Source organism: Chiloscyllium plagiosum, unplaced genomic scaffold, assembly GCF_037043375.1.
Source record: "Chiloscyllium plagiosum isolate Xiang-an unplaced genomic scaffold, Cpla_swu_hap1 HiC_scaffold_5, whole genome shotgun sequence".
Taxonomy (NCBI): Eukaryota; Metazoa; Chordata; class Chondrichthyes; order Orectolobiformes; family Hemiscylliidae; genus Chiloscyllium; species Chiloscyllium plagiosum.
The window spans coordinates 134,086,518-134,110,764 of record NW_028270143.1 but is presented as its reverse complement, the minus strand read 5'-3'; the positions used below and the strand labels follow the sequence as shown (position 1 = coordinate 134,110,764).

The window sequence follows — 24,247 nt, the reverse complement described above, 5'->3', positions numbered from 1 at the left end:
AAGATGAAAGACTTAACAGCAACCTAGATTTGTTCAATATATAGCATCCGTTGTAGGACACATTGATCTTTTGGTATTAATTCTGTGTCTTACAATCCTGTCCCACTAACTACCTGATGAAGGAGCAGTGCTTTGAAAGCGAGTGCTTCCAAATAAACCTGTTGGAATAAAACCTGGTGTTGTGATTTTTAACTTTGTCCACCCCAGTCCAACACCAGCACCTCCACATCATGCTTTCTGATTGTTGGCTCAGCTTTCAGTAAAGGTATATTAACTGTCAGAATCACAATGATTTCCAAATTCATTGGTTTCTTGTGGAATAGATGACGATAAATGATAGAATAATGTAACCAAAAATCAAAACCTCAGAAGGACAGCAGTATCAACTTGGGGGAGGAGGAACTGGAAAGCTCAAGAGGATGTTTATGTGAAATGCACACACAGGGTGACACCTGAATAATTTCCCCAGAAATGACAACTTGCTGGAAAGTCACTGTGGTACCACAGACCCTTCTTGTGTCTCACTACATGTACAACATGCCCAGAGGAAAGGTTATTGTCCACATGTTCTGCAACAGCTCTTGCATCAGACCAGCCATCTTTCCCCTCCATTAACTGCTTTATGTAACTTTCATTAATTGGTTTTGGATCAATTGCATAGGAGACAACAGCATTAACCCCATTGAGTCTGAAAAAGTGAAACCGATTGGAGCCAATGACAGTGATTGTCAAACCCACCGACAGGGTCATAGACCTGTACAGACCAGTTAACCCAGTCATATTTCTTCGTTAGATCATCTAGAACATAACCTCCACATTCACAATTATCTCTTCCGCCCTTTTCAGTTATCATTTTCTCAACATCTATTTTTGCCTGCTCAGCAAACTCATTGATGCACTTATCTATCATGGATTTCATTTTATTCTCTACTTTGCCCATTTTCTCATTCCACTCTCTCTTTAATGCCTCTACATCGGTCCCAGTGAGAGCGGAGTGACCCACCAGGGCAATCAGGCCAATGCAGAAGAGCTCCTTGAGACTGCAGCAGAGCCCTTCCATCAGACGCCGGTTCCTCTGGTCATATTCCATGGCAGTTTCCAGAATGGGTTTGCCAAAGATGCCAGAATGTCCCATCACTGCATCATAGAGAGTGTGAAGGTTCTGGTCACCTTTAGTCTCATTGAAGTGTGTGAGGAATTCTTCTTTCTCATTCTCCCGGAATTCCAGTTTTGTGTTCAGGATGTCCATGTACTTCCTGAATTGGTTTTTCAGATTCTCCTCAATGGGGAAGTACTGATTATTGACTGTGCTTTGGTCGATATCCTGAAGCACTTGCTGAATCTGACCTGGAGACTTTAAGGAACAGTTGTTGCGAGTGATGCACAAATGTGTTCCTCTGAGACAGGCAAGAAGGGATACATAGAACATCGAAAAATACAGTGTAGTACAGGCCCTTTGGCACTTGATGTTGCGCCGATCCAAGCCCATCTAACCTACACTAGCCCACTATCCTCCATATGCCTATCTAATGCCTGTTTAAATGCCCATAAAGAGGGAGAGTCCACCACTGCTACTGGCAGGGCATTCCATGAACTCACGACTCGCTGAGTAAAAGATCTACCCCTAACATCTGTCCTGTACCTACCACCCCTTAATTTAAAGCTATGCCCCCTTGTAATAGCTGACTCCATACGTGGAAAAAGGTTCTCACTCTCAACCCTATCTAAACCCCTAATCATCTTGTACAACTCTATCAAGTCACCCCTAAACCTTCTTTTCTCCAATGAAAACAGCCCCTAGTGCCTCAGCCTTTCAAATAAGATAAAGGAACCTTGGATGTTGAGAGCGGAGGAGATTCTCGTCAAAAGAAAGAAGGCAGCTTACGTAAGGTGGAGGGAGCAAGGGTCTTGCTCAGCTCTAGAGGATTACAGGCAGGCGAGGAAGGAGCTCAAAAATGGTCTGAGGAGAGCCAGGAGGGAGCACGAGAAAGGCTTGACAGTAAGGATTAGGGAGAATCCAAAGGCATTTTACACGTATGTGAGGAATAAGAGAATGACCAAAGAAAGAATAGGACCGATCAGGGATAGCATAGGGAACTTGTGTACAGAGTCTGAGGAGGTAGGGGAAGCCCTAAATTTTGCTTCTGTCTTTACTAAAGAAAAGGAACTTGTAGTGAATGAAACCATTGAGGAGCAGGTAAGCACGCTGGAAAGGAGAGATTGAGGAAGTTGATGTACTGAAAATTTTGACAAACATTAAGATTGACAAGTCACCAAGGCCAGACCAGATTTGTCCACGGCTGCTTTGGGAAGCGAGAAATGTGATTGCTTCGCCACTTGCGAAGATCTTTGCATCCTCGCTCTCCATCGGAGTCATACCTGAGGACTGGAGGGAGGCAAATGTAATTCCTCTCTTCAAGAAAGGAAATAGGGAAATCCCCGGCAATTACAGACCAGTCTGTCTCACGTCTGTCATCTGCAAGGTGTTAAAAAGGATTCTGAGGGATAGGAATTAATGACCATCTGGAAGAGCATGGCTTGATTAAATGCAGTCAGCATGGCTTTGTGAGGGGCAGGTTATGCCTCACAAATCTTATTGAGTTCTTTGAGGATGATACTAGACAAGTTGATGAGGGTTGAGTGGTGGATGTGGTGTATATGGACTTCAGCAAGGCATTTGATAAGGTTCCACATGGTAGGCTCATTCAGAAGGTCAGGAGGAATGGGATACAGGGACATTTAGCTGTCTGGATGCAGAATTGGCTGGTCGACAGAAGACAGCGAGTGGTAATGGAAGGAAAGTATTCTGCCTGGAAGTCAGTGGTGAGTGGTGTTCCACAGGGCTCTGTCCTTGGGCTTCTACTGTTTGTAATCTTTATTAATGACTTGGTTGAGGGGATTGAAGGATGGGTCAGCAAGTTTGCGGATGACACAAAGGTTGACAGTATGAAGGACTGTTGTAGGCTGCAGCATGACATTGACAGGATGCAGAGATGGGCGGAGAGGTGGCAGATGGAGTTCAACCTGGATAAATGCGAAGTGATGCATTTTGGAAGGTCAAACTTGAAAATTGAGTACAGGATTAAAGACAGGATTCTTGGCAGTGTGGAGGAACAGAGGGATCTTGGTGTGCAGGTACATAGATCCCTTGAAATTGCCACCCAAGTGGACAGGGAGAAAGTGAGGACTGCAGATGCTGAAGATCAGAGCTGAAAATGTGTTGCTGGAAAAGCGCAGCAGGTCAGGCAGCATCCAAGGAGCAGGAGAATCGACGTTTCGGGCATGAGCCCTTCTTCAGGACCCTGAAGAAGGGCTCATGCCTGAAACGTCGATTCTCCTGCTCCTTGGATGCTGCCTGACCTGCTGCGCTTTTCCAGCAACACATTTTCAACCCAAGTGGACAGGGTTGTTAAGAAAGCATATGGTGTTTTGACTTTCATTAACAGGGGGATTGAGTTTAAGAGCCATGAGATCTTGTTGCAGCTCTATAAAGCTTTGGTTAGACTGCACTTGGAATACTGTGTCCAGTTCTGGTTGCCCTATTATAGGAAAGATGTGGATGCTTTGGAGAGGGTTCGGAGGAGGTTTACCAGGATGCTGCCTGGACTGGGGGGGTTTATCTTATGAAGAGAGGTTGACTGAGCTTGGACTTTTTTCATTGGAAAAAAGAAGGAAGAGAGGGGACCTAAATGACAAGATAATGAGAGGCATAGATAGAGTTGATAGCCAGAGACTTTTTCCCAGGGCAGAAATTGTTAACACGAGGGGTCATAGTTTTAAGCTGTTTGGCGGAAAGTATAGAAGGGATGTCAGAGGCGGGTTCTTTATGCAGAGAGTTGTGACAGTATGGAACGCGTTGCCAATAGCAGTTGTGGAAGCGAGGTCATTAGGGATATTTAAGAGACTGCTGGACATGCATATGGTCACAGAAGTTGAGGGTTCATACATTAGGTTTACCTTACATGAGGATCGGTGGTCAGCACAACATCGTGGGCTGAAGGGCCTGTTCTGTGCTGTACTGTTCTATGTTCTATGAAATGACATCCAACTTATTCCTGTCTATCTGGAACTGCTCCTTCATATATCTCAGCTCCTCACTCTCCACATTACCCATAGCAAGTTTAACAATTGCTGCTGCTTCCCCAAAAATAGTTCCTACTGTTCCAGCAGCAGAGGCGAATTTTCCTAAACTCTCAACAACTAACATCGCATTTTTCACTTTAACCACTGCAGTCGCAACTTCGGTACTGGCTTTTGCAGTGCATCTACTGCTGTTCCTGCCATACTGATGGGCTGAGCACTGTATTGGATGGTCGTTTCTTTCAGTTGTCTCTGGAAAAAAAGGATAAAAGTTATTTATGACTCCACAATGTATCTGGGAGAGTGAAGACCATAAGAACAAAAGCAGGAGTAGGCCATTCAGCCCCTTGAATCTGCTCCACCATTTAATATGATCTTAGCTAAGGTTTCAAAGTCAAAAGCATTTATTTTCCTCAAAGGTTGCATAAATCCATATAAGATACTGTAACTCCCACTTTAGAAATAGAATCTGTCTGATCTAACATTGGGACACAGATAGACGTTAACCTCTCACGGTCAATGCATTATCTGAGCTGAGATGGCACCTATTGTTAAAATTTTATCTTTAGAATGTAACTTTTAAAAAAATCTCTGGGATTTACATATGAAGGAACCAGAACTAGCATGATCATTCCAAAAGATGAAAGGCTTCAGTTAAACTTGTTTAATATTACATTCCATGACATTGCAATCCTGTTGCTATAAATTCTGTCTTATGATTCTGTTCCACAGATACCTGATGAAGAAGCAGCACTTCGAAAGCAAGTACTTCCAAATAAACCTGTTGGACTATAATCTGGTGATGTGTGATTTTTAACTTTGTCTGCCCCAGTCTAACACTGGCACCTCCAAATCATGAAAGCATGTATGTTCACTTTTAAGGTGGACAGTGTTTTCTGAATTTTGAAGTCAACTTGATGTGCAGGCTCAGCTTCTCGAATGGAAAGGCTGCGAGATGGGCTGTTCCAAAATAGGTACGTATAACAATGGATACCTGAGTTTTGTTTGCTGTTTTGGCAATAATTCAAATTTAACCAAATACTTTAAAGTATGCCGAGGATACTATAACCCAATCGAGTTTGAATTTATTGTTTTGACAACATTGGACCAATGACAGGAAACCATGTTGGGGGGGTATAAAAAACAGGAGCATTTTGAAAATTGGACAGAGCAACTGCCGTCGAACTGGAGAGCTAACTGCCCATCTAAAATCTTGCTCTCAAAGAAATTAGAAGGCACTGTATACTAAAATGTACCTTTTCCTGTGAAACATACTGGCAGTAAAAAGAAAGATGGCTCAGAGGGACCAACAGATTGATGACAGCGGAGAAGACAGAGACTGTGGACTTGAGATTAAGTTAATGTAATGTTTAATAAGTGTGTTATTGGAACATCATGTTAATAGGATTATGTTCAGTTAGGGGAAAGAATGTTCAGTTTGTTAATAGTTTTGTTTAGTGTTCTATTAGGAAAATAAATTGTGATTTATCTTCAAATAGAAGAAATGAGGATTTTTCTTTCACTCCCTCACACTTCTATCAGATTACGAGGCAAGCTTTTCTGGGTGTTTGGTTTTAATTAACAGAGAGGTTTGACCCAATGTTGTAAGACTATATCTCATCTTGATTTCAACTCAACTTCCGCTCTCCATAACGCCTCAATCTGTTATTAATTACAAACCTGTCTGTCTCCTCCTTAAATATACCCAATGTCCCAGCATCCACCACACTCTTGGAGAATGAATTCCACAGATTCACAACCCTTTGAAAGAAAAAATTTCTCCTCATCTGTTTTAAATCTGCTACCCCTATCCTAAAGCTATCACTTCTCATTCCACATTGCCCACATAAGGAAACATCTTTTCTATGTCTACTTTGTCAATCAACTTTAGCATTTTATTGACCTCAATTCGATCTCCTTCATTCTTCTAAACTCCAGAGAGCGTCCGCTGAAACTCACCTGTTCGTAACTAACCTCGATCCTTTCTAGTCTAATATCTTGTACCTCATTCTTCTCCTCTACAATATTCTCCTTTTCCTGAATGAAAACCAATGAGAAATGTTTGTTTAGCACCTCTCCAATCTCCACAGGGTCCACACACAACTTCCCACTTCTGTCTTGACTGGCCCTATTCCTACACTAATCATCCTTTTATCTCTCACATACCTATAGAAAGCTTTAGGGTTCTCCTTTATTCTATTTGGTAAAGACTGCTCGTGTCCTCTCTTTGCTCTTCTTAACTCTCTCTTTAAGTCCTCCCTCGCTGATCTGCAACTCTCCATCGCCTCATCTGAACCATCTTGCCTCATCAACACATAAGCCTCCTTCTTCTGCTTAACAAGAGATGCAATTTCTGTTGTAAACCACGGTTCCCTTACCTTATCACTTCCTCTCTGCCTGACAGGGACATAACTATCAAGGACACACAATATCTGTTCCTTGAACCAGCTCCACATTTCCGTTGTCTGCATCCCCTGCATTTTGCTACCCCATTCTATGCACCCTAATTCCTGCCTGAACGCATTATAATTGCCCTTGCCCCATCGATAACTCTTGAATAATCCAAATGTGGCCTGACCAGAGGTTTATACAGCATCAGAAGTAGATCCCTGTTTTTTATATTCAATTCCTCTCAAAATAAATGCTTTCATTCCGTTTGCCTTCCGAAATACTCACCCAACCTGCAAGTTTAGATTAGATTAGATTCCCTACAGGATGGAAACAGGCTCTTCGGCCCAACCAGTCCACACCGACCCTCCAAAGAGCAACCCACCCAGACTCATTCCCCTACATTTTACCCCTGCACCTAACACTATGGGAAATTTAACATGGCAAATTCACCTGACCTGCACATCTTTGGACTGTGGGCGGAAACCCACGCAGACACGGGGAGAGTGTGCAAACTCCACACAGACAGTTGCCTGAGGAGGGAATTGAACTGGGGTCCCTGGAGCTGTGAGGCAGCAGTGCTAGCACCTGAGCCACCGTGTTTACCTTGAGAGAATCTTGGGCTAGAAGTTTCAAGCCACTTTGCACTTCAGACTTCTGAATTTTTGAAAATAGTCCATGCCTCTATTCTTCCTACCAAAGTGCATGACCTCACACTTTCCCACATTGTACTCCATCTGCCACTTCTTTGCCCACTCTCCTAACCTGTCCAAATCCTTCTGCAGCCTCCCCACCTCCTCAATGCTATCTGTCCCTCTACCTATCTTTGTATTGTCTGTAAGCTTAGCCAGAATGTCCTCAGTTCCTTCATCTAGATCATTAATATATAAAGTGAATAGTTGTGGTCCCAACACTGAGCCTTGCAGAACACCACTTGTCACCGGCTGCCATCCTGAGAAGGACCCTTTTATCCCTACTCTCTGCTTCCTGCCAGAAGGCCAATCCTGAGCTGAAAATGTGTTGCTGGAAAAGCACAGCAGGTCAGGCAGCATCCAAGGAGCAGGAGAATCGACTTTTCGGGCATGAGCCCTTCTTCAGCCAATCCTCCATCCAGGCTAGCACCTTGCCTCTAACACCATGGGCCCTTATCTTACTCAGCAGCTTCCTGTGTGACACCTTATCAAAGGCCTTCTTGAAGTCCAGGTAGATAACACTCTTTGGCTCTCCTTGGTCTAACCTGCTCGTTACTTGCTCAAAAAATTCTAGCAAATTAGTCAGGCATGACCTCCCCTTGATGAAACCATGCTGACTTTCCCTATTTTACCATATACTTTCAAATGTTCAGAAATCTCATCTTTCACAATGGATTTCAGGATCTTACCCACGATCGAGGTTAGGCTAATCAGTCTGTAATTTTCCATGTTTTGCCTGACCCCCTTTTTAAACAGGAGTGTCAAGTTAGCGATTTTCCACTCCTCTGGGACCCTCCCTGATTCTAGCAATTCCTAAAAAAAATCACAACCTCCATTATCTCTTCAGCTATCTCCCTTAGAACCATCTGGTCCAGGTGATTTATCCACCTTCAGGCCATTCAGTTTTTCTAGCACCTTCTCCTTGGTGATGGCCACCATACTCGGCTCTGACCCCTCACTCTCTTGGATCTTTAGGATATTACTCAGATCTTCCACCATAAAGACTGATGCAAGTACTTATTCAGTTCCTCAGGCATTTCCATGTTCCCCACTGCTATCTCTCCAGCGTCATTTTCCAGCAATCCAATGTCCACTGTTGCCTCTCTTTTGCCCCTCATATAAATAAAGAAATTCTTACAGTCTTCCTTGACACTATTGACTAGCTTACCCTCAAATTTAATCTTCTCTTGCCTAATTTCTCTTTTTGTTGCCCTCTGTGGGTCTTTGTAAGCTTCCCAATCCTCTGGGTTCTCACTGCCCTTCACCACATTATCTGCTTTCCCTTTTGTTTTTATGCTCACCCTGACTTCCCCAGTCAGCCATGGTTGCCTCATCCTCCCTGTACCTTGATTTCTTTTCCTCGGGATGAATCCCTGCTGTGTCTCCTGAATTACTCCCAGAAACTCCTGCCATTGCTGTTCCACTCTCTTTCCTGCTGGGCTCCTCTCCCAGTCAATTCTACCCAGCTCCTCCCTCACGCCTCTGGAGTTGTTTATTCAGATAGAATCAGTGGTAATGGTATGCTATCTTCTCCCTCTCAAATTGCAGAGTAAATTTAGTCATATTATGAGCACTGCTCCTTTAGGGTTCCTTTATCTTAAGCTCCCTTATCAAGTCTGCCTCATTGCACAGTGAGGCTCAGTCTTGTACTTTGTTATGAAATGGTCAGCACCTTGGGATGTTTGATTATGGTTTGATTCTCAGTCCTCTGTCCTGTCACCATCAGACTGGGGGAAGCCACCTCCATGTGACCACATCATTACTGCAATTACATAGCCACCGTTTCCAGAACAACTGAAAGATTGTGTGTGTGTTTCTCTTCATCGCCCAGTGATCTGAAATTTGACACCTGGCCGGGATACTCCTCACTTTGAAAGGAGTGATTTTATCTGGAGACTGCCTTGCTCTGTGGCTGTGTCCCTCTCACCAGCCCTGTTGTGACCTCTTCCCCCTTCCCTTTTCCTCTGTATCCCTGATCCTCCCCACTCTGTGCCCCTCCCATCTGCACAATCCCCCTCCTCTCTGTCAGGCAGCCCACTCTGCACACGTTCAGGAATGAATCTTGTTGCACTCAGACCCAACCTCCCTGGACCTGTCCGAAACACAGTGGCTCCATGCTCAGTCTCTACACCCAGTGAGAGCCTGTTCACAAATAGTGTTTTTCTCCTTCTTCATTCTCAGGTTGTGGGTGCCTCTGGCTAGACCAGCATTTACTGCCCAGAGGGCAACGAGGAGTCAACCACATTGCTGTGGGTCTGGAGTCACAGGTAGTCCAGTCTCCTTCCCTAAAATACATTACTGAACCAGATGGGTTTTTCTGACAATGGATTCATGATCATGAGACACTTAATCCCAGATTTATTTTTTTATTGAATTCAAATTCCTCCATCTTCCATGGCAGGACTTGACCCCAGGTCCCCGGAATATTATCTTGATTAATGTTTCTCGAAATGGAGAAAGATGACCAGTGGTGTTCCACAGGGATCAGCGCTGGGGCCTCTGTTTGTGATAAACAAAAATTATCGGGAAGAGGGCACTGTGGTCTGATCAGCAAGTTTGCAGATGACACGAAGATTGGTGGAGTAGCAGAAAGCAAAGGGGACTGTCAAAGAATACAGGAGGATATAGATAGACTGGAGAGTTGGGCGGAGAAGTGGCAGATGGAGCTCAATCCAGGCAAATGTGAAGTGATGCATTTTGGGAAGTCTAATTCTCGAGCAAACTGTACAGTAAACAGAAGAGCCTTGGGAAAAGTTGATGAGCAGAGAGTTCTGTGGGAAGCTAGAGAAGTGATTGCTGGGCCTCTTGCTCAGTGTTGGTAAGGTGTAAGGACAAGCCAGGGAACTATAGACCGGTGAGCCTGACCTCGGTGGTGGGCAAGTTGTTGGAGGGAATCCTGAGGGACAGGATGTACATGTATTCGGAAAGGTAAGGACCGATCGGGATAGTCAACATGGTTTTGTGCGTGGGAAACCATGTCTCACAAACTTGATTGAGTTTTTTGATGAAGTAACAAAGAGGATTGATGAGGGCAGAACAGTAGATGTGATCTATATGGACTTCAGTAAGGCATTCGACAAGGTTCCTCATGGGAGACTTATTAGCAAGGCTAGATCTCATGGAATACAGGGAGAACTAGCCATTTGGATACAGAACTGGCTCAAAGGTAGAAGACAGAGGGTGGTGGTGGAGGGTTGTTTTTCAGACTGGAGACCTGTGACCAGTGGAGTGCCACAAGGATTGGTGCTGGGCCCTTTACTTTTTGTAATTTACATAAATGATTTGGATGCGAGCATAAGAGGTAGTTAGTAAGTTTGCAGATGACACCAAAATTGGAGGTGTAGTGGACAGCGAAGAGGGTTACCTCAGATTACAACAGGATCTTGACCAGATGGGCCAATGGGCTGAGAAGCGGCAGATGAAGTTTAATTCAGATAAATGCGAGTTCCTGCATTTTGGGAAAGCAAATCTTAGCAGGACTTATACACTTCATGGTAAGATCCTAGGGAGTGTTGCGGCTGTACAGGACATTAGTTAGGCCACTATTGGAATATTGCGTGCAAGTCTGGTCTCCTTCCTATCGGAAAGATGTGGTGAAACTTGAAAGAGTTCAGAAAAGATTTACAAGGATGTTGCCAGAGTTGGAGGATCTGAGCTACAGGGAGAGACTGAACAGGCTGGGGCTGTATTCCCTGGAGCGCAGAGGCTGAATGGTGACCTTATAGAGGTTTACAAAATTGAGGGGCATGGATAGGATAAATAGGCAGTCTTTTCCCAGGAGAAAGTGAGGACTGCAGATGCTGGAGATCACAGCTGAAAATGTGTTGCTGGAAAAGCGCATCAGGTCAGGCAGCATCCAAGGAACAGGAGAATCGACATTTCGGGCATAAGCCCTTCTTCAGGAATGAGGAAAATGTGTCCAGCAGGCTAAGATAAAAGGTAGGGAGGAGGGACTTGGGGGAGGGGCGTTGGAGATGCGATAGGTGGAAGGAGGTCAAGGTGAGGGTGATAGGCCGGAGAGGGGGTGGGGGCAGAGAGGTCAGGAAGAAGTTTGCAGGTTAGGAAGGGGGTGCTGAGTTTGAGGGATTTGACTGAGACAAGGTGGGGGGAGGGGAAATGAGGAAACTGGAGAAATCTGAGTTCATCCCTTGTGGTTTGAGGGTTCCTAGGCAGAAGATGAGGCACTCTTCCTCCAACCATCGTGTTGCTATGGTCTGGCGATGGAGGAGTCCAAGGACCTGCATGTCCTTGGTGGAGGGGGAGGGGGAGTTGGTGTTGAGCCATGGGGTGGTTGGGTTGGTTGGTCCGGGTGTCCCAGAGGTGTTCTCTGAAATGTTCCGCAAGTAGGCAGCCTGTTTCCCCAATATAGAGGAGGCCACATCGGGTGCAGCGGATGCAATAAATGATATGTGTGGAGGTGCAGGTGAATTTGTGGCGGATATGGAATACTTGGGATACTTGCGGAACGTTTTAAATCCACCACTTCCTCTGGAAGTTCATTCCACATGTGAACCACACAGAGTCTAAAATAAATTGCCCCAATATCTTTTTTATATCTTTCTTCCCTCACCTTAAAAATATGCCGCCTGGTCTTGAAATTCCCCACTCGACAGAAAAGACATCTGCCATTCACTTTATGTATGACCCCTCATTATTTTATAAACCTGTATAAAGTCACCTCTCAAGTCACCTTTGCCCCAGGAAAGCAGCTCCGGCCTATCCAGCCTCTCCTGGTAACGCAAGCCCTCACTTCCCAGCAACATCCTGGTAAATTGCTTCTGAACTCTCTCCCTCTCTGAACAAAGGCGAGACAGTGGCAGTCTGGAGACCGGACCTCTATGTTGCAGAGGCTGAACGGCAACTCTTCGACACCACGTCCTAACTCCCCCTTGACTGCGACCCCACCGTGACCCATCACTCACACTGTCCGAGCACTCATCACCTCCGGTGATTTTCCCTCCATTGCCTCCAAAGCATAGTTCACCACGACCGCACTGCCCAGTTCTACCGGTACCCCAAGATCTACAAGCCCAACTACCCCGGCTGACCCATTGTCGCTGCATGCTTCTCCCCCTCGGAAATCATCTCATCCCACTTCGACTCCATCCTCTACCCTGTAGTTCAGGCACTTGTCACCTACATCCGTGACACCAACCACATCCTCCATCTCTTCAGTAACTTTCAGTTCCCTGGTCCCCAGCACTTTATCTTCACTATGGATGTGCAGTCCTCATACACGTCCATACCCCACAAGGATGGCCTCCAGGCCCTCCACTTCTTCATCTCCAACAGACTCATCCAGGCCCCTCCACCAATACTCTCCTCCATTTCTCCAAACTGGCCCTCACCTTTAATAACTTTTTCTTTAACTCCTCCCATTTCCTCCAAATCCAGAGGGTGGCCATGGGTACCAGGATGGGCCCCAGCTATACCTGCCTCTTTGTTGGTTACGTCAAACAGTCCATCTTCTGTAATTACACCGGCACCACTCCCCACCTGTTCCTCTGCTACATTGATGGCTGCATTGGCGCCACCTCGTGCTCCCATGAGGAGGGTGAACAGTTCATCAACTTCACCAATACACTCCACCCTGACCTTAAATTCACCTGGACTATCTCTGACACCTCCCTCCCCTTCCTGGACCTCTGCATCTCCATCAACGATGACCGACTCAACACTGACTTTTTTTTTTTACAAACCCACTGACACCCATAGCAACCTGGATTACACCTCCCCACACCCTGCCTCCTGCAAAAATGTTATTCTGTATTCCCAATTCCGCTGACTCTGCCACATCTGCTCCCAGGAGGACAAGTTCCACCACAGAATACACCAGATGGCCTCCATTTTTAAAGACCGCAATTTCCCTTCCCACGGAGTTGAAGATGCCCTCCAACGGATCTCATCCATGTCCCGCACCTCTGCTCTCGAACCCCACCCCTCCAACCACAACAAGTACAGAACCCCTTGGCCCTCACCTTCCACCCCACCAACCTCTGCATCATCCGTCAACATTTCTGCCACCTACAAGCGGACCCCACCAGCAGGGATATATTTCCCTCCCCACCCCTAACCACTTTCCGCAAAGACAGTTCCCTCCGTGACTACCTGGTCAGGTCCATGCCCCCTAAAAACCCACCCTCCCCTCCTGGCACCTTCCCCGTCACCTCAGGAATTGCAAAACCTGTACCCACACCTCAACCCTCACCCCCATCCAAGGCCCCAAAGGAGTCTTCCACATCCATCAAAGTTTCACCTGCGTACCCACCAATGTCAATTATTGTATCCGTTGCTCCCAATGCCGTCTCCTCTACATCGGGGAGACAGGACGTCTTCTTTCAGAGCGCTTCAGAGAACATCTCCGGGGCACCCGCACCAATCAACACCACTGCCCAGTGGCCGAACATTTCAACTCCCCCTCCCACTCTGCTGAGGACATACAGATCCTGGGCCTCCTCCATCGCTGCTCCCTCACCATCCGACGCCTGGAAGAAGAATGCCTCACCTTCCACCTTGGAACCCTTCAACCCCAGAGCATCAATGTGGACTTCACCAGTTTCCTCATTTCCCTTCCCCCCCACCTTACCCCAGTTCCAAATTTCCAGCTCAGTACTGTCCTCGTGACCTGCCCCATCTGTCAATCTTCCTTCCCACCTATCTACTTTACTCTCCCCTCTGACCTATCACCTTTACCCCAGCTCCATCCACCTGTTGCACTCTCAGCTACTTTCTCCCCAGCCCCACCCTTCTCTCATTTATCCCTCCAGCCCTGAGGCTCCTAGCCTCATTCCTGATGAAGAGCTTCTGCCCCTCAGATGCTGTCTGACTGGCTGTGCTTTTCCAGCACCCCACTCTCGACTTTGATCTCCAGCATCTGCAATCCTCACTTTCTCCTGACAGTCCACCTTACTTAGACAAATAAACAACAATAACACTTTTTGCACCTTCTCCAATAGATAGATCCACATACTGAATCAGAATATATTCATGTACACACTTAACAAATTCCTCTCCATCTAAACCCTTAACACTATGGCAGTCCCAGTCTATGTTTTGAAAGTTAAAATCCCCTATCAAATCACCCTATTACTCTTACAGATAATTGAAATCTCCTTACAAATTTGTTTCTCAATTTCCCTTTGACTATTAGGGAGGGTCTATAGTACAATCTCAATAAGATGATCATCCCTTTCTTATTTCTCAATTCTACCCAAATAACTTCCCTGGATGTATTTCCGGGAATATCCTCCCTCAGTACAGCTGTAATGCTATCCCTTATCAAAAATGCCACTCCCCCACCTGTCTTGCCTCCCTTTGTCCTTCCTGTAGCATTTGTATCCTGGAACATTCAGCTGCCAGTCCTGTCCATCCCTGAGCTACAATGACCTCCTGCTGGCCCCTCTCCTATTTGTGCACCCTCTTTGAGATATCCTTGATCCTGGCACCAGGAAAGCAACACACCATTCTGATTTTTCACTGCTGGCCACATAAATGTTTGTCTGTACCTCAGACTAGAAAGTCCCCGAACACAATCAATCGCTTGAAACCCAACGTACCTCTCATTACATCAGAGCCAGTCTCAATATCAGAAACTTGGCTGTTCATGCTATGTTCCCCTAAGAATCCATCACCCCTTACATTTTCCAAAACAGCATACTTGTTTGAAATGGGGACAGCCGCAAGACTCCTGCACTACCTGCCTACCTCTCTTACCTTTCCTGGAGTTAACCCATCTATGTGACTATATCTGAGACTTTTCCCCCTTCCTCTAACTGCCATCCAACACATCCCCCTGCTGATGTAAATTTCTCATTGCATCTAACTGATCCATTCAATCTGATAGGATTCGCAACCAACAGCATTTATTGCAGATATAATCCTCAGTAACCCGTAAACTCTCCCTGAACTCCCACATCCAACAAGAACAGCATATCACTCTACTAATGGCCGTTTTTGCTTGTTTCAATCTACAGGCCCAGAAAATAGAAATGTCTTATTCCTCTACAAAACACTGCTCCAGGTTAAATGAATACTTATGGCTTATATTTTAGGTTTAGTCAAGAGACACAGCTCAAGAAAGAAATTATAAACTGGTAAGTCTAACATCGGTTGTGGGAAAATCTCAAATCCATTACCAAGGACTTAATAGAGAAGCAACTATAAAGCAGCAGTGGCAGAATCAGACAGAGTCCACATAGATTTATGCTCGACAAATCTGTTGGAATTCAATGAAGGTGTAACTTAAAAAGTTGACAAGGGGGACCGAGTCGAAGTGGTATATCTGGACTTTTAGAAAGTGTTTGACAAAGTCCTGCATGAGAAATTATTGTACAAAATTAAAGTGTGTGGGATTGGGGAAAGTGTATTGAGATGGATAGAAACTGGTTGGCAAAGAGGAAACAAAGATTAGAAATAAATGGGTCCTTTTCAAATTGGGAGGCAGTAACTAGTGGGATGTCTCAGGGATCAGGGCTGGGACCCCAGCTATTCACAATATATATTAATGATTTGGATGAGGGAACAAAGTGTAACATCTCAAAGATGGCAGATGATACCAAGTTGGGTGGGAGGGTGAACTGTGATGAGGATGTAGAGATCCTTCAGCATGATCTGGACAGGTTGGGTAAGTGCCCAAATCAATGACAGTATAATTTGGATAAGTGTGAGGTTATTCAGTTTGGAAGTAAAAACAAGGCGGCAGATTCCTACCTGAATGGGTGTACACTGGGAGAGGGGAGTGTGCAGTGGGATCTGGGTGACCTTGTGCACCACTCGCTGAAGGTCAGCGTGCAGGTGCAGCAGGTGGTAAAGAAGGCAAATGGGATGTTGGTCTTCATGTGAGAGGTTTCAAGGACAGGAGTGGGGATGTGTTCTTGCAATTACACGGGGCCTTGGTGAGGCCACACAAGAACATCCACCAAGAATGCTCTTGCTCTCAAGGGAGAGCAGTGAAGGTTTACCAGGCTGATTACAGGGGACGGTGGGACTGATATACGAGGAGAGATCGACTTGGTTCGGATGTTTTCAGATGAGTGAGCGGGATCTCACAGAGATTTATAAAATGCCAATAGGACGAGACAGGGTAAATGCAGGGAGGATGTTCCCGATGGTGGGTGCGTCCAGAACTCAGGGTCACAGTCTGAGGATTTGGGGTGAACCATTTAGGACAGACATGAGGAGACATCTTTTCACCCAAAGAGTGGTGAGCCTGTGGAATTCATTACCACTGGAAGGAGTTGATGCCAAAACATTGAATGTATTCAAGAAGCAGCTAAATATAGCACTTGGGGCGAATGGGATCAAGGTTTTGGGGAGAAAGCAGGATTAGGCTAGTGAGTTAGATGATCAGCCATGATTGTGATGATTGGCAGAGCAGGCTCAAAGAGCAGGATCAAATTATGATCAAGCACAGTCAGCACAGCTTCATGAAGGGGAAATCATATGGAAGAACACAGAGGCCATTTGGCCCCTCAGGCCACCTCCACCATTCAATCAGATCATGGCTGATCTTTTTGTGGTCTCAGCTTCATTTACCTGCCACTCACCATAACCCTTAATTTCTTTACTGTTTAAATATCTATCTTCACCTTAAAAACATTCAGTGAGGTAGTCTCAACGGCATCACTGGGCAGGCAAGTCCAGAGATTAGCAACCCTCTGGGTGAAGACGTTCCTCCTCAGTTCAGTCCTAAATCTGTTCCTCCTTCTTTCCAGGTTATGCCCCCTAGTTCTAGTTTCACCCACCAGTGGAAACAACCTCCCTGCTCCTATCGTATTTATTCCCTCCATAATTTTATGTGTTTCTATAAGATCCCCCCTCATTCTTCTGGATTCCGATGAGTACAGTCTCAGTCTATTCAATCTCTCCTCATAAGCCAACCCCTCAATTCTACAATCAATCTACCCCGACAGATTTACAAGAATTCTTTGAGCTGGTGAGGAACAGGATATATAAAGGGGAAACAGGGAATGTAATGCATTTGCATTTTCAAACATGCCACACGTTAGGCTTCTTAACAAGATGAGATTTCTTCTCTTTTTAAGGAGCTGTGGATTGCACATTAGCATGGAGATGTCCGGCTAATGCATAGAAAACAGTTGGAATAATGGGGGCGTTTTCCAGATGGTAATCAGAAACTAGTAGAGTGCCCCAAGGATCAGTGCTGGGACCACAATTACTCGGGACATTATCTTATTGACTGGTATGAGGAAAGTGAATGTATCGTAGCCAAGTTCACAGATGACACAGGAGGAATCTGTCGAGGGATATTGGCAGGTCAGGCGAGTGAGAAAAATTCCATTTACTAAGGTATAATGTGGGGCGATGTGTGGTTATGCACTTGGAAGGAAGAACAGAGGAACTGAATATTATTTAAATGGATTCAGACTGCAGAAAGCTGCAGATCAGAGGCATTAGGGAATGCTAGTCTATGCATCACAAAAAGCAAGCATCCAAGTTCAGCAGATAATAGGGAAGGTAATGAACAAAGAACATTACGGCACAGGAACAGGCCCTCCAAGCCTATGCCAATCCAGATCCTCGATCTAAATCTGCCGCCTACTTTCTAAGGATCTGTATCCCTCTGCTCCCTGCCCATTCATGTATCTGTCCAGATACATCTTAAATGACGCTATTGTTCCCACCCCTACCATCTCCGCTGGCAACGTGTTCTAGGGCCCCACCACCTCTGCATAAAGAGCTTTCCAAGCATATCTCCCCTAAACTTTTCCCCTCTCATTTCGAACTCGTGACTCCCTAGTAATTGTGTCCTTCACTCTGAAAAAGCTATCCACCCTGTAGGGAAGTGATTGCTGGGCCTCTTGCTGAGACATTTGTATCATCAATAGTCACAGGTGAGGTGCCGGAAGACTGGAGGTTGGCAAACGTGGTGCCACTGTTTAAGAAGGGTAGTAAGGATAAGCCAGGGAATTATAGACCGGTGAGCCTGACCTTGGTAGTGGGCAAGTTTTTGGAGGGAATCTTGAGGGACAGAATGTCCATGTATTTGGAAAGGCAAGGACTGATTAGGGACAGTCAACATTGCTTTATGCGTGGGAAATCATGACTCACAAACTTGATTGAGTTCCTTGAAGAAGTAACAAAAAGGATTGATGATGGCAGAGCGGTGGGTGTGATCTACATGGACTTCAGTAAGGCATTTGACAAGGTTACCCATGGGAGACTGGTTAGCAAAGTTAGATCTCATGGAATACAGAGAGAACTTGCCCGTACAGGACACTGGTTAGGCCACGTTTGGAATATTGCTTGCAATTCCAGTCTCCTATCTATCGGATGGATTATGTGAAACTTGAAAGGGTTTAGAAAAGATTTACAAGGATGTTGCCAGGGTTGGAGGATTTGAGCTATAGGGAGAGGCTGAATAGGCTGTTTTCCCTGGAGTGTTGGAGGCTAAGGGATGACTTTATAGAGGTTTATAAAATCATGAGGGGCACGGATAGGATAAGTAGACAGTCTTTTCCCTGGGGTGGGGGAGTCCAGAACTAGAGGGCATAGGTTTAGGGTGAGAGGGGAAAGATATAAAAGAGACCTAAGGGGCAACCTTTTCATGCAGAGGGTGGTACGTGTATGGAATGAGCTTCCAGAAGAAGTGGTGGAGGCTGGTACAATTGCAACATTTAAACGGCATCTGGATGGGTATATGAATAGGAAGGGTTCAGAGGGAATTGGCCGGGTTGGGTTGGGATATCTGGTCGGCATGGACGAGTTGGACTGAAGGGTTTTTTTTCTGTCTCTATGACTCGATGACCCTGTCAAGCCCCTGTATGTTTCAATGACATCACCACTCATTCTTCTAAACTCCAGTTAGTAAAGACCCGACCTGGTAACGTCCCAACCTCCCATACCAGGGATCATCCAAGTGAACCTTCTCTGAATTTCCTCCAATGAAATAGTATTTTTCCCTCAATAAGGGGACCACAAGTGCTCACAGTATTCCAATTGTGTTCTCACCAGCACCTTGTAGAGCTGCAGGAAGGGTTTCTGTAACTTATACCGCACCGACTTGACATAAAGGCCAACATTCCATTTGCTTCAGTAAGGTGTTTGATAAGGTTCCCCATGGTAGGCTGGTGAAGAAGGTGCATAGGGTCCAGGGTGTACTAGCTAGATGGAGAACTGGCTGGGCAACAGGAGACAGTAGTAATGGAAGGGAGTTTCCTCAAAGTGAAGACCGGAGATGTTCCATAGGGATCCATGCTGGGACCACTGTTGTTTGTGATAGACATAAATGATTTGGAAGAAGGTGTAGGTTACCTCATTAGCAAGTTTGGAAATGACACTAAGATTAGTGGAGTAGCAGATAGTGAAGGGGACTGTGAGAGAATGCAGCAGAATATAAACAGATTGGAGAGTTGGGCAGGGAAATGGCAGATGGAGTTCAAGCCGGATAAATGTGAGATGATGCATTTTGGAAGATCCAATTCAAGGGCGAACTATTCAGTAAATGGAAAAGCCCTGGGGAAAATTGATGTACAGAGAGATCTGGGTGTTCAGGTCCATTGTTCCCTGAAGGAGGCAATGCAGATCAGTAGAGTGGCCAAGGAGGCATATGGCATGCCTTCCTTCATCGTATGGGGTATTGAGTACAAGATTTGCAGGTCATGTTACAGTTATATAGGACTTTGGTTCAGCCACATTTGAAATACTGCATACAATTCTGGTCACCACATTACCAAAAGGATGTGGATGCTTTGGAGAGGGTGCAGAAGAGATTCACCAGGATGTTGCCTGATATGGAGGGTGCTAGCTATGAGGAGAGGTTGAGTAGATTAGGATTATTTTCATTGGAAAGGAGGAGGTTGAGGGGAGACCTGACTGAGGCCTTCAAAACCATGAGAGGTATAGACAGGGAGATAGCAAAAAGCTTTTTCAGAGTGAAGGGCTCAATTACCTGGGGGTCATGAGTTCAAAGTGAAAGGGGAAAAGTTTAGGGGAGATATGCTTGGAAAGCTCTTTATGCAGAGGGTGGTGGGGGCCTGGAACAGGTTGTCAGTGGAGATGGTAGGGGTGGGAACAATAGGTCATTTAAGATGTATCTAGACAGATACATGAATGGGCAGGGAGCAGAGGGATACAGATCCTTAGAAAGTAGGCGGCAGATTTAGATTGAGGATCTGGATTGGCACAGGTCTGGAGGGCCGAAGGGCCTGTTCCTGTGCTGTAATGTTCTTTGTTCATTGCCTTTCCTATTATCTGCTGAACTTGGATGTTTGCTTTTTGTGATTCATGGACGAGGATTCCCTAATGCCTCTTTTCTGTATCCATTTAAATAATATTCAGTTCCTCTGTTCTTCCTTCCAAGTGCATAACCACACATCGTTCGACAGAGTTCTAGGGTACATCTGATCAGGCCCTGAGGATTTATCCATCTTTATGCGTTTCAAGACATCCAGCACTTTCTCCTCTGTCAAAGCTGAGAGGATGTTTCCCCTCATGCGAGAGCCTAAAACCAGAAGGCACTGTTTCAGAAATAAATGGGCACCAATTTAAGACATGAGAAGGAATTTCCTCTGAGTTCTGGGTCTTAGGAACTCCTTGCCACAGCAGGAGCAGTGTATATTTAAGGCTGAGGTGGATAGGTTTTTTTTTGGAGGGTTATGAAGGGTTACAGGGAAAATGCAGGGAAGTTGGATCAGCTATGATCCTATTGAATGGCACAGTAGGGTCAAGGGGCTGAATGGTCTCCTCAGAGCTTCAGTGCAGAGGGATCTGCGCGTCTGTGCATGAATCTTAGAAAACTGGGATTCAGCTTCAGCAGGTAATAAGGAAGGCCAATGGAATGTTGCCATTTATTGTTAAAGAAATGGAGTGTGTAAGTAGGGAAGTGTTGCTTCAATTGTACAAGGTATTAGCGAGACTGAGCTGAAAATGTGTTGCTGGAAAAGCGCAGCAGGTCAGGCAGCATCCAAGGAACAGGAGAATCGACGTTTCAGGCATAAGCCCTTCTTCAGGAGTGAATTAGTGAGACTGCACCTGGAGCATTGTGGAGAGTTTGGTCCCTTTATTTGAGGAACATTGGAGGCAGTTCAGAGGAGGGTCACTAGATTGATTCCAGACATCAGGGGTTTCCAGACATGCAGAGAGATTGTGCAGTTTAGACCCATTCTCTCAGGAGTTTAGAAGAATGAGAGGCGATCTCATTGAGGTCTATAAGCTGCTAAAGGGGATTGACAGTCGCTGCAGAGAGGATATTTCCTCACATGGCTGTCTAGAATCTGAGGTGATAGCTTTAGGATAAGGGTAGCAGATTTAAAACTGAGATACAGAGGAATTACTCTGTTCAAAGGGTCATGCTTCTGTGGAATTCCCCCCCTGATACATTGTGGAGTCATAAATAAACTTTTATCCTTTTTTTCAGGGACAACTGAAGGAAACGACCATCCAAACACAGTGCTCAGCCCATCAGTATGGCAGGAACAGCAGTAGATTCCCTGGAACTGGCAAAAGCCAGCACCGAGGTTGTGACTGCAGTGGTTGCAGTGAGAAATGCGATGTCAGTTGTTGAGAGTTTAGGAAAATTCGCCTCTGCAGCTGGAGCAGTAGGAGCTATCTTTGGGGTAGCAGCAGCAATTGTTAAACTTGCTATGGGTAATGTGGAGAGTGAGGAGCTGAGATATATGAAGGAGCAGTTCCAGATAGTCAAGAATAAGCTGGATGTCATTTCAGGTCAGATTCAGCAAGTGCTTCAGGCTATCGACCAAAGCACAGTCAATAATCAGTACTTCCCCATTGAGGAGAATCTGAAAAACCAATTCAGGAAGTACATGGACATCCTGAACACAAAACTGGAATTCCGGGAGAATGAGAAAGAAGAATTCCTCACACACTTCAATGAGACTAAAGGTGACCAGAACCTTCACACTCTCTATGATGCAGTGATGGGACATCCTGGCATCTTTGGCAAACCCATTCTGGAAACTGCCATGGAATATGACCAGAGGAACCGGCGTCTGATGGAAAAACTCTGCTGCCGTCTCAAGGAGCTCTTCTGCATTGGCCTGATTGCCCTGGTGGGTCACTCCGCTCTCACTGGGACCGATGTAGAGGCATTAAAGAGAGAGTGGAATGAGAAAATGGGCAAAGTAGAGAATAAAATGAAATCCATGATAGATAAGTGCATCAATGAGTTTGCTGAGCAGGCAAAAATAGATGTTGAGAAAATGATAACTGAAAAGAGTGGAAGAAATAACTGTGAATGTGTAAGTTACATTCTCAATGGTTTATCAAAGAAATATGACTGGGTTAAATGGTCTGTACGGGTCTATGACCCTGTCAGTGGGTTTGACAATCATTGTTTCATTGGCTCTAACTGTTTTCACTTTTTCCGACGCAATGGGGTTAATGCTGTTGTCTCCTATGCAATTGATCCAAAACCAATTAATGAAAGTTACATAAAGCATTTAATGGAAGGGAAAGATGGCTGGTCTGATGCAAAAGATGTTGCAGAACATGTGGACAATAACCTTCCCTCTGGGCATGTTGTACATGTAGTGAGACACTACAAGGGTCTGTGGTACCACAGTGACTTTCCTGACAGTTGTCATTTCTGGGAAAATTACTCTGGTGTCATCCTGTGTGTCCATTCCACATAAACATCCTCCTGAGTTTTCCAGTTCATCCTCCCCTGAGTTGATGCTGCTGTGCTCCAGGGCATGAGGTTTTGATTTTTGGAAACATTACTCTATCATTGATCATCATCTATTCCACAAGAAAGCAATGAAATCTTCAATCAATTCTCTGAAGTTTGATTACGTATTTGACCACTGATCTCTCCCTAACTATGATACACCCAACAGCAAGTTTATCCCTTTTGTCCTTTTGTGTAATTGGTAAAAAGCTGTATTCATTTGATGATCTCTCCAAGATGGCGTTCCCTCCTCACTGTGATAATTGATTCTTTGATCAATATTGTGAAACCTCCTTTCTCTTCTATCCCCCTCTCTATCTCACCTGAATGCCCAATAATGTTAGGCTGCTAGTCATGTCTATCTTTCAGCCAAGTCTCAGTTACAGCTATGATATCATACTCCTGTAAGGAGCATGCTCCTGTGTCTGTTCAGATCTAACCCATCCAACTTATACAGGGCCCACCGTCTCTAGAATTGAAAGCTTGGTTTCCTGTACCATCTCTCCAGTGACACATTGATCTACTCTACCCTTCCATTCTCATACTCTCTACTCCATGGCACTAAGAAACATCCAGAGGTTACTACCTTTGAAGATCTGCCTTTCAATTTCTGACCTAACTCCCTATGTCTGCTTGCAGGACCTCATTTCTCTTTCTCCCTCTGATCACTGGTCCCAACATGGACCATAACTTCTAGCTATCCACTGTTCCCCCTCCCAGTGTCTTTCAGTAATTCCATGACATATCTTCATCTCCGCCGTATCTGCTCCCAGGAAGATCAGTTCCAATACCGTACAACCCAGATGGCTTCCTTCTTCAAAGACCGCAATTTCCCCCCAGATGTGATCGACGATGCCCTCCATCGCATCTCTTCCACTACCCGCTCCTCCACCCTTGAGCCTCTCCAACTGCCACCAGGACAGAACCCCACTGGTCCTCACCTAACCACCCCACCAACCTCCATATACAGCGTATCATCCGCCGTCATTTCCGCCACCTCCAAACAGACCCCACCACCAGGGATATATTTCCCTCCCCTCCCCTATCAGCGTTCCGAAAAGACCACTCCCTCCATGACTCCCTCGTCAGGTCCACACCCCCCACCAACCCAATCTCCACTCCCGGCACCTTCGCCTGCAACCGCAAGAAATGCAAAACTTGCGCCCACACCTCCTCCCTTACTTCCCTCCAAGGCCCCAAGGGACCCTTCCATATCTGCCACAAATTCACCTGCACCTCCACACACATCATTTACTGCATCCGCTGCACCCGATGTGGCCTCCTCTATATTGGGGAGACAGGCCACCTACTTGCAGAATGTTTCAGAGAACACCTCTGGGACACCCGGACCAACCAACCCAACCACCCCATGGCTCAACACCAACTCCCCCTCCCACTCCACCAAGGACATGCAGGTCCTTGGACTCCTCCATCACCAGAC

General features: G+C 45.6%; 2 protein-coding genes across 5 annotated transcripts in view; one reads left to right on the top strand and one right to left on the bottom strand.

Moving 5' to 3' along the window:
• The window catches only part of LOC122550217 (uncharacterized), a 190,673-nt gene extending 167,283 nt beyond the window's left edge, over nucleotides 1–23,390 (top strand). For 2 of the 4 annotated variants that reach the window (XM_087987728.1, XM_087987729.1), the window contains exon 2: nucleotides 21,538–23,390. In XM_087987728.1, the coding sequence (XP_087843854.1) occupies nucleotides 21,587–22,771 (1,185 nt within the window). In that variant the 5' untranslated portion in view covers nucleotides 21,538–21,586 and the 3' untranslated portion in view covers nucleotides 22,772–23,390. Of the gene's footprint in view, nucleotides 1–9,370; nucleotides 9,428–15,228; nucleotides 15,254–21,537 lie in introns of those variants that run through there. The other 2 variants (XM_087987727.1, XM_087987730.1) reach the window with 2 other exon arrangements.
• Nucleotides 424–4,284, bottom strand: LOC122546591 (protein rapunzel-like). Its single transcript, XM_087986873.1, is given in 4 exon segments — nucleotides 424–718; nucleotides 720–1,350; nucleotides 4,036–4,260; nucleotides 4,263–4,284. Coding segments are annotated over 4 exon segments (1,173 nt in total).
• Nucleotides 23,391–24,247: the final 857 nt, after the last annotated feature.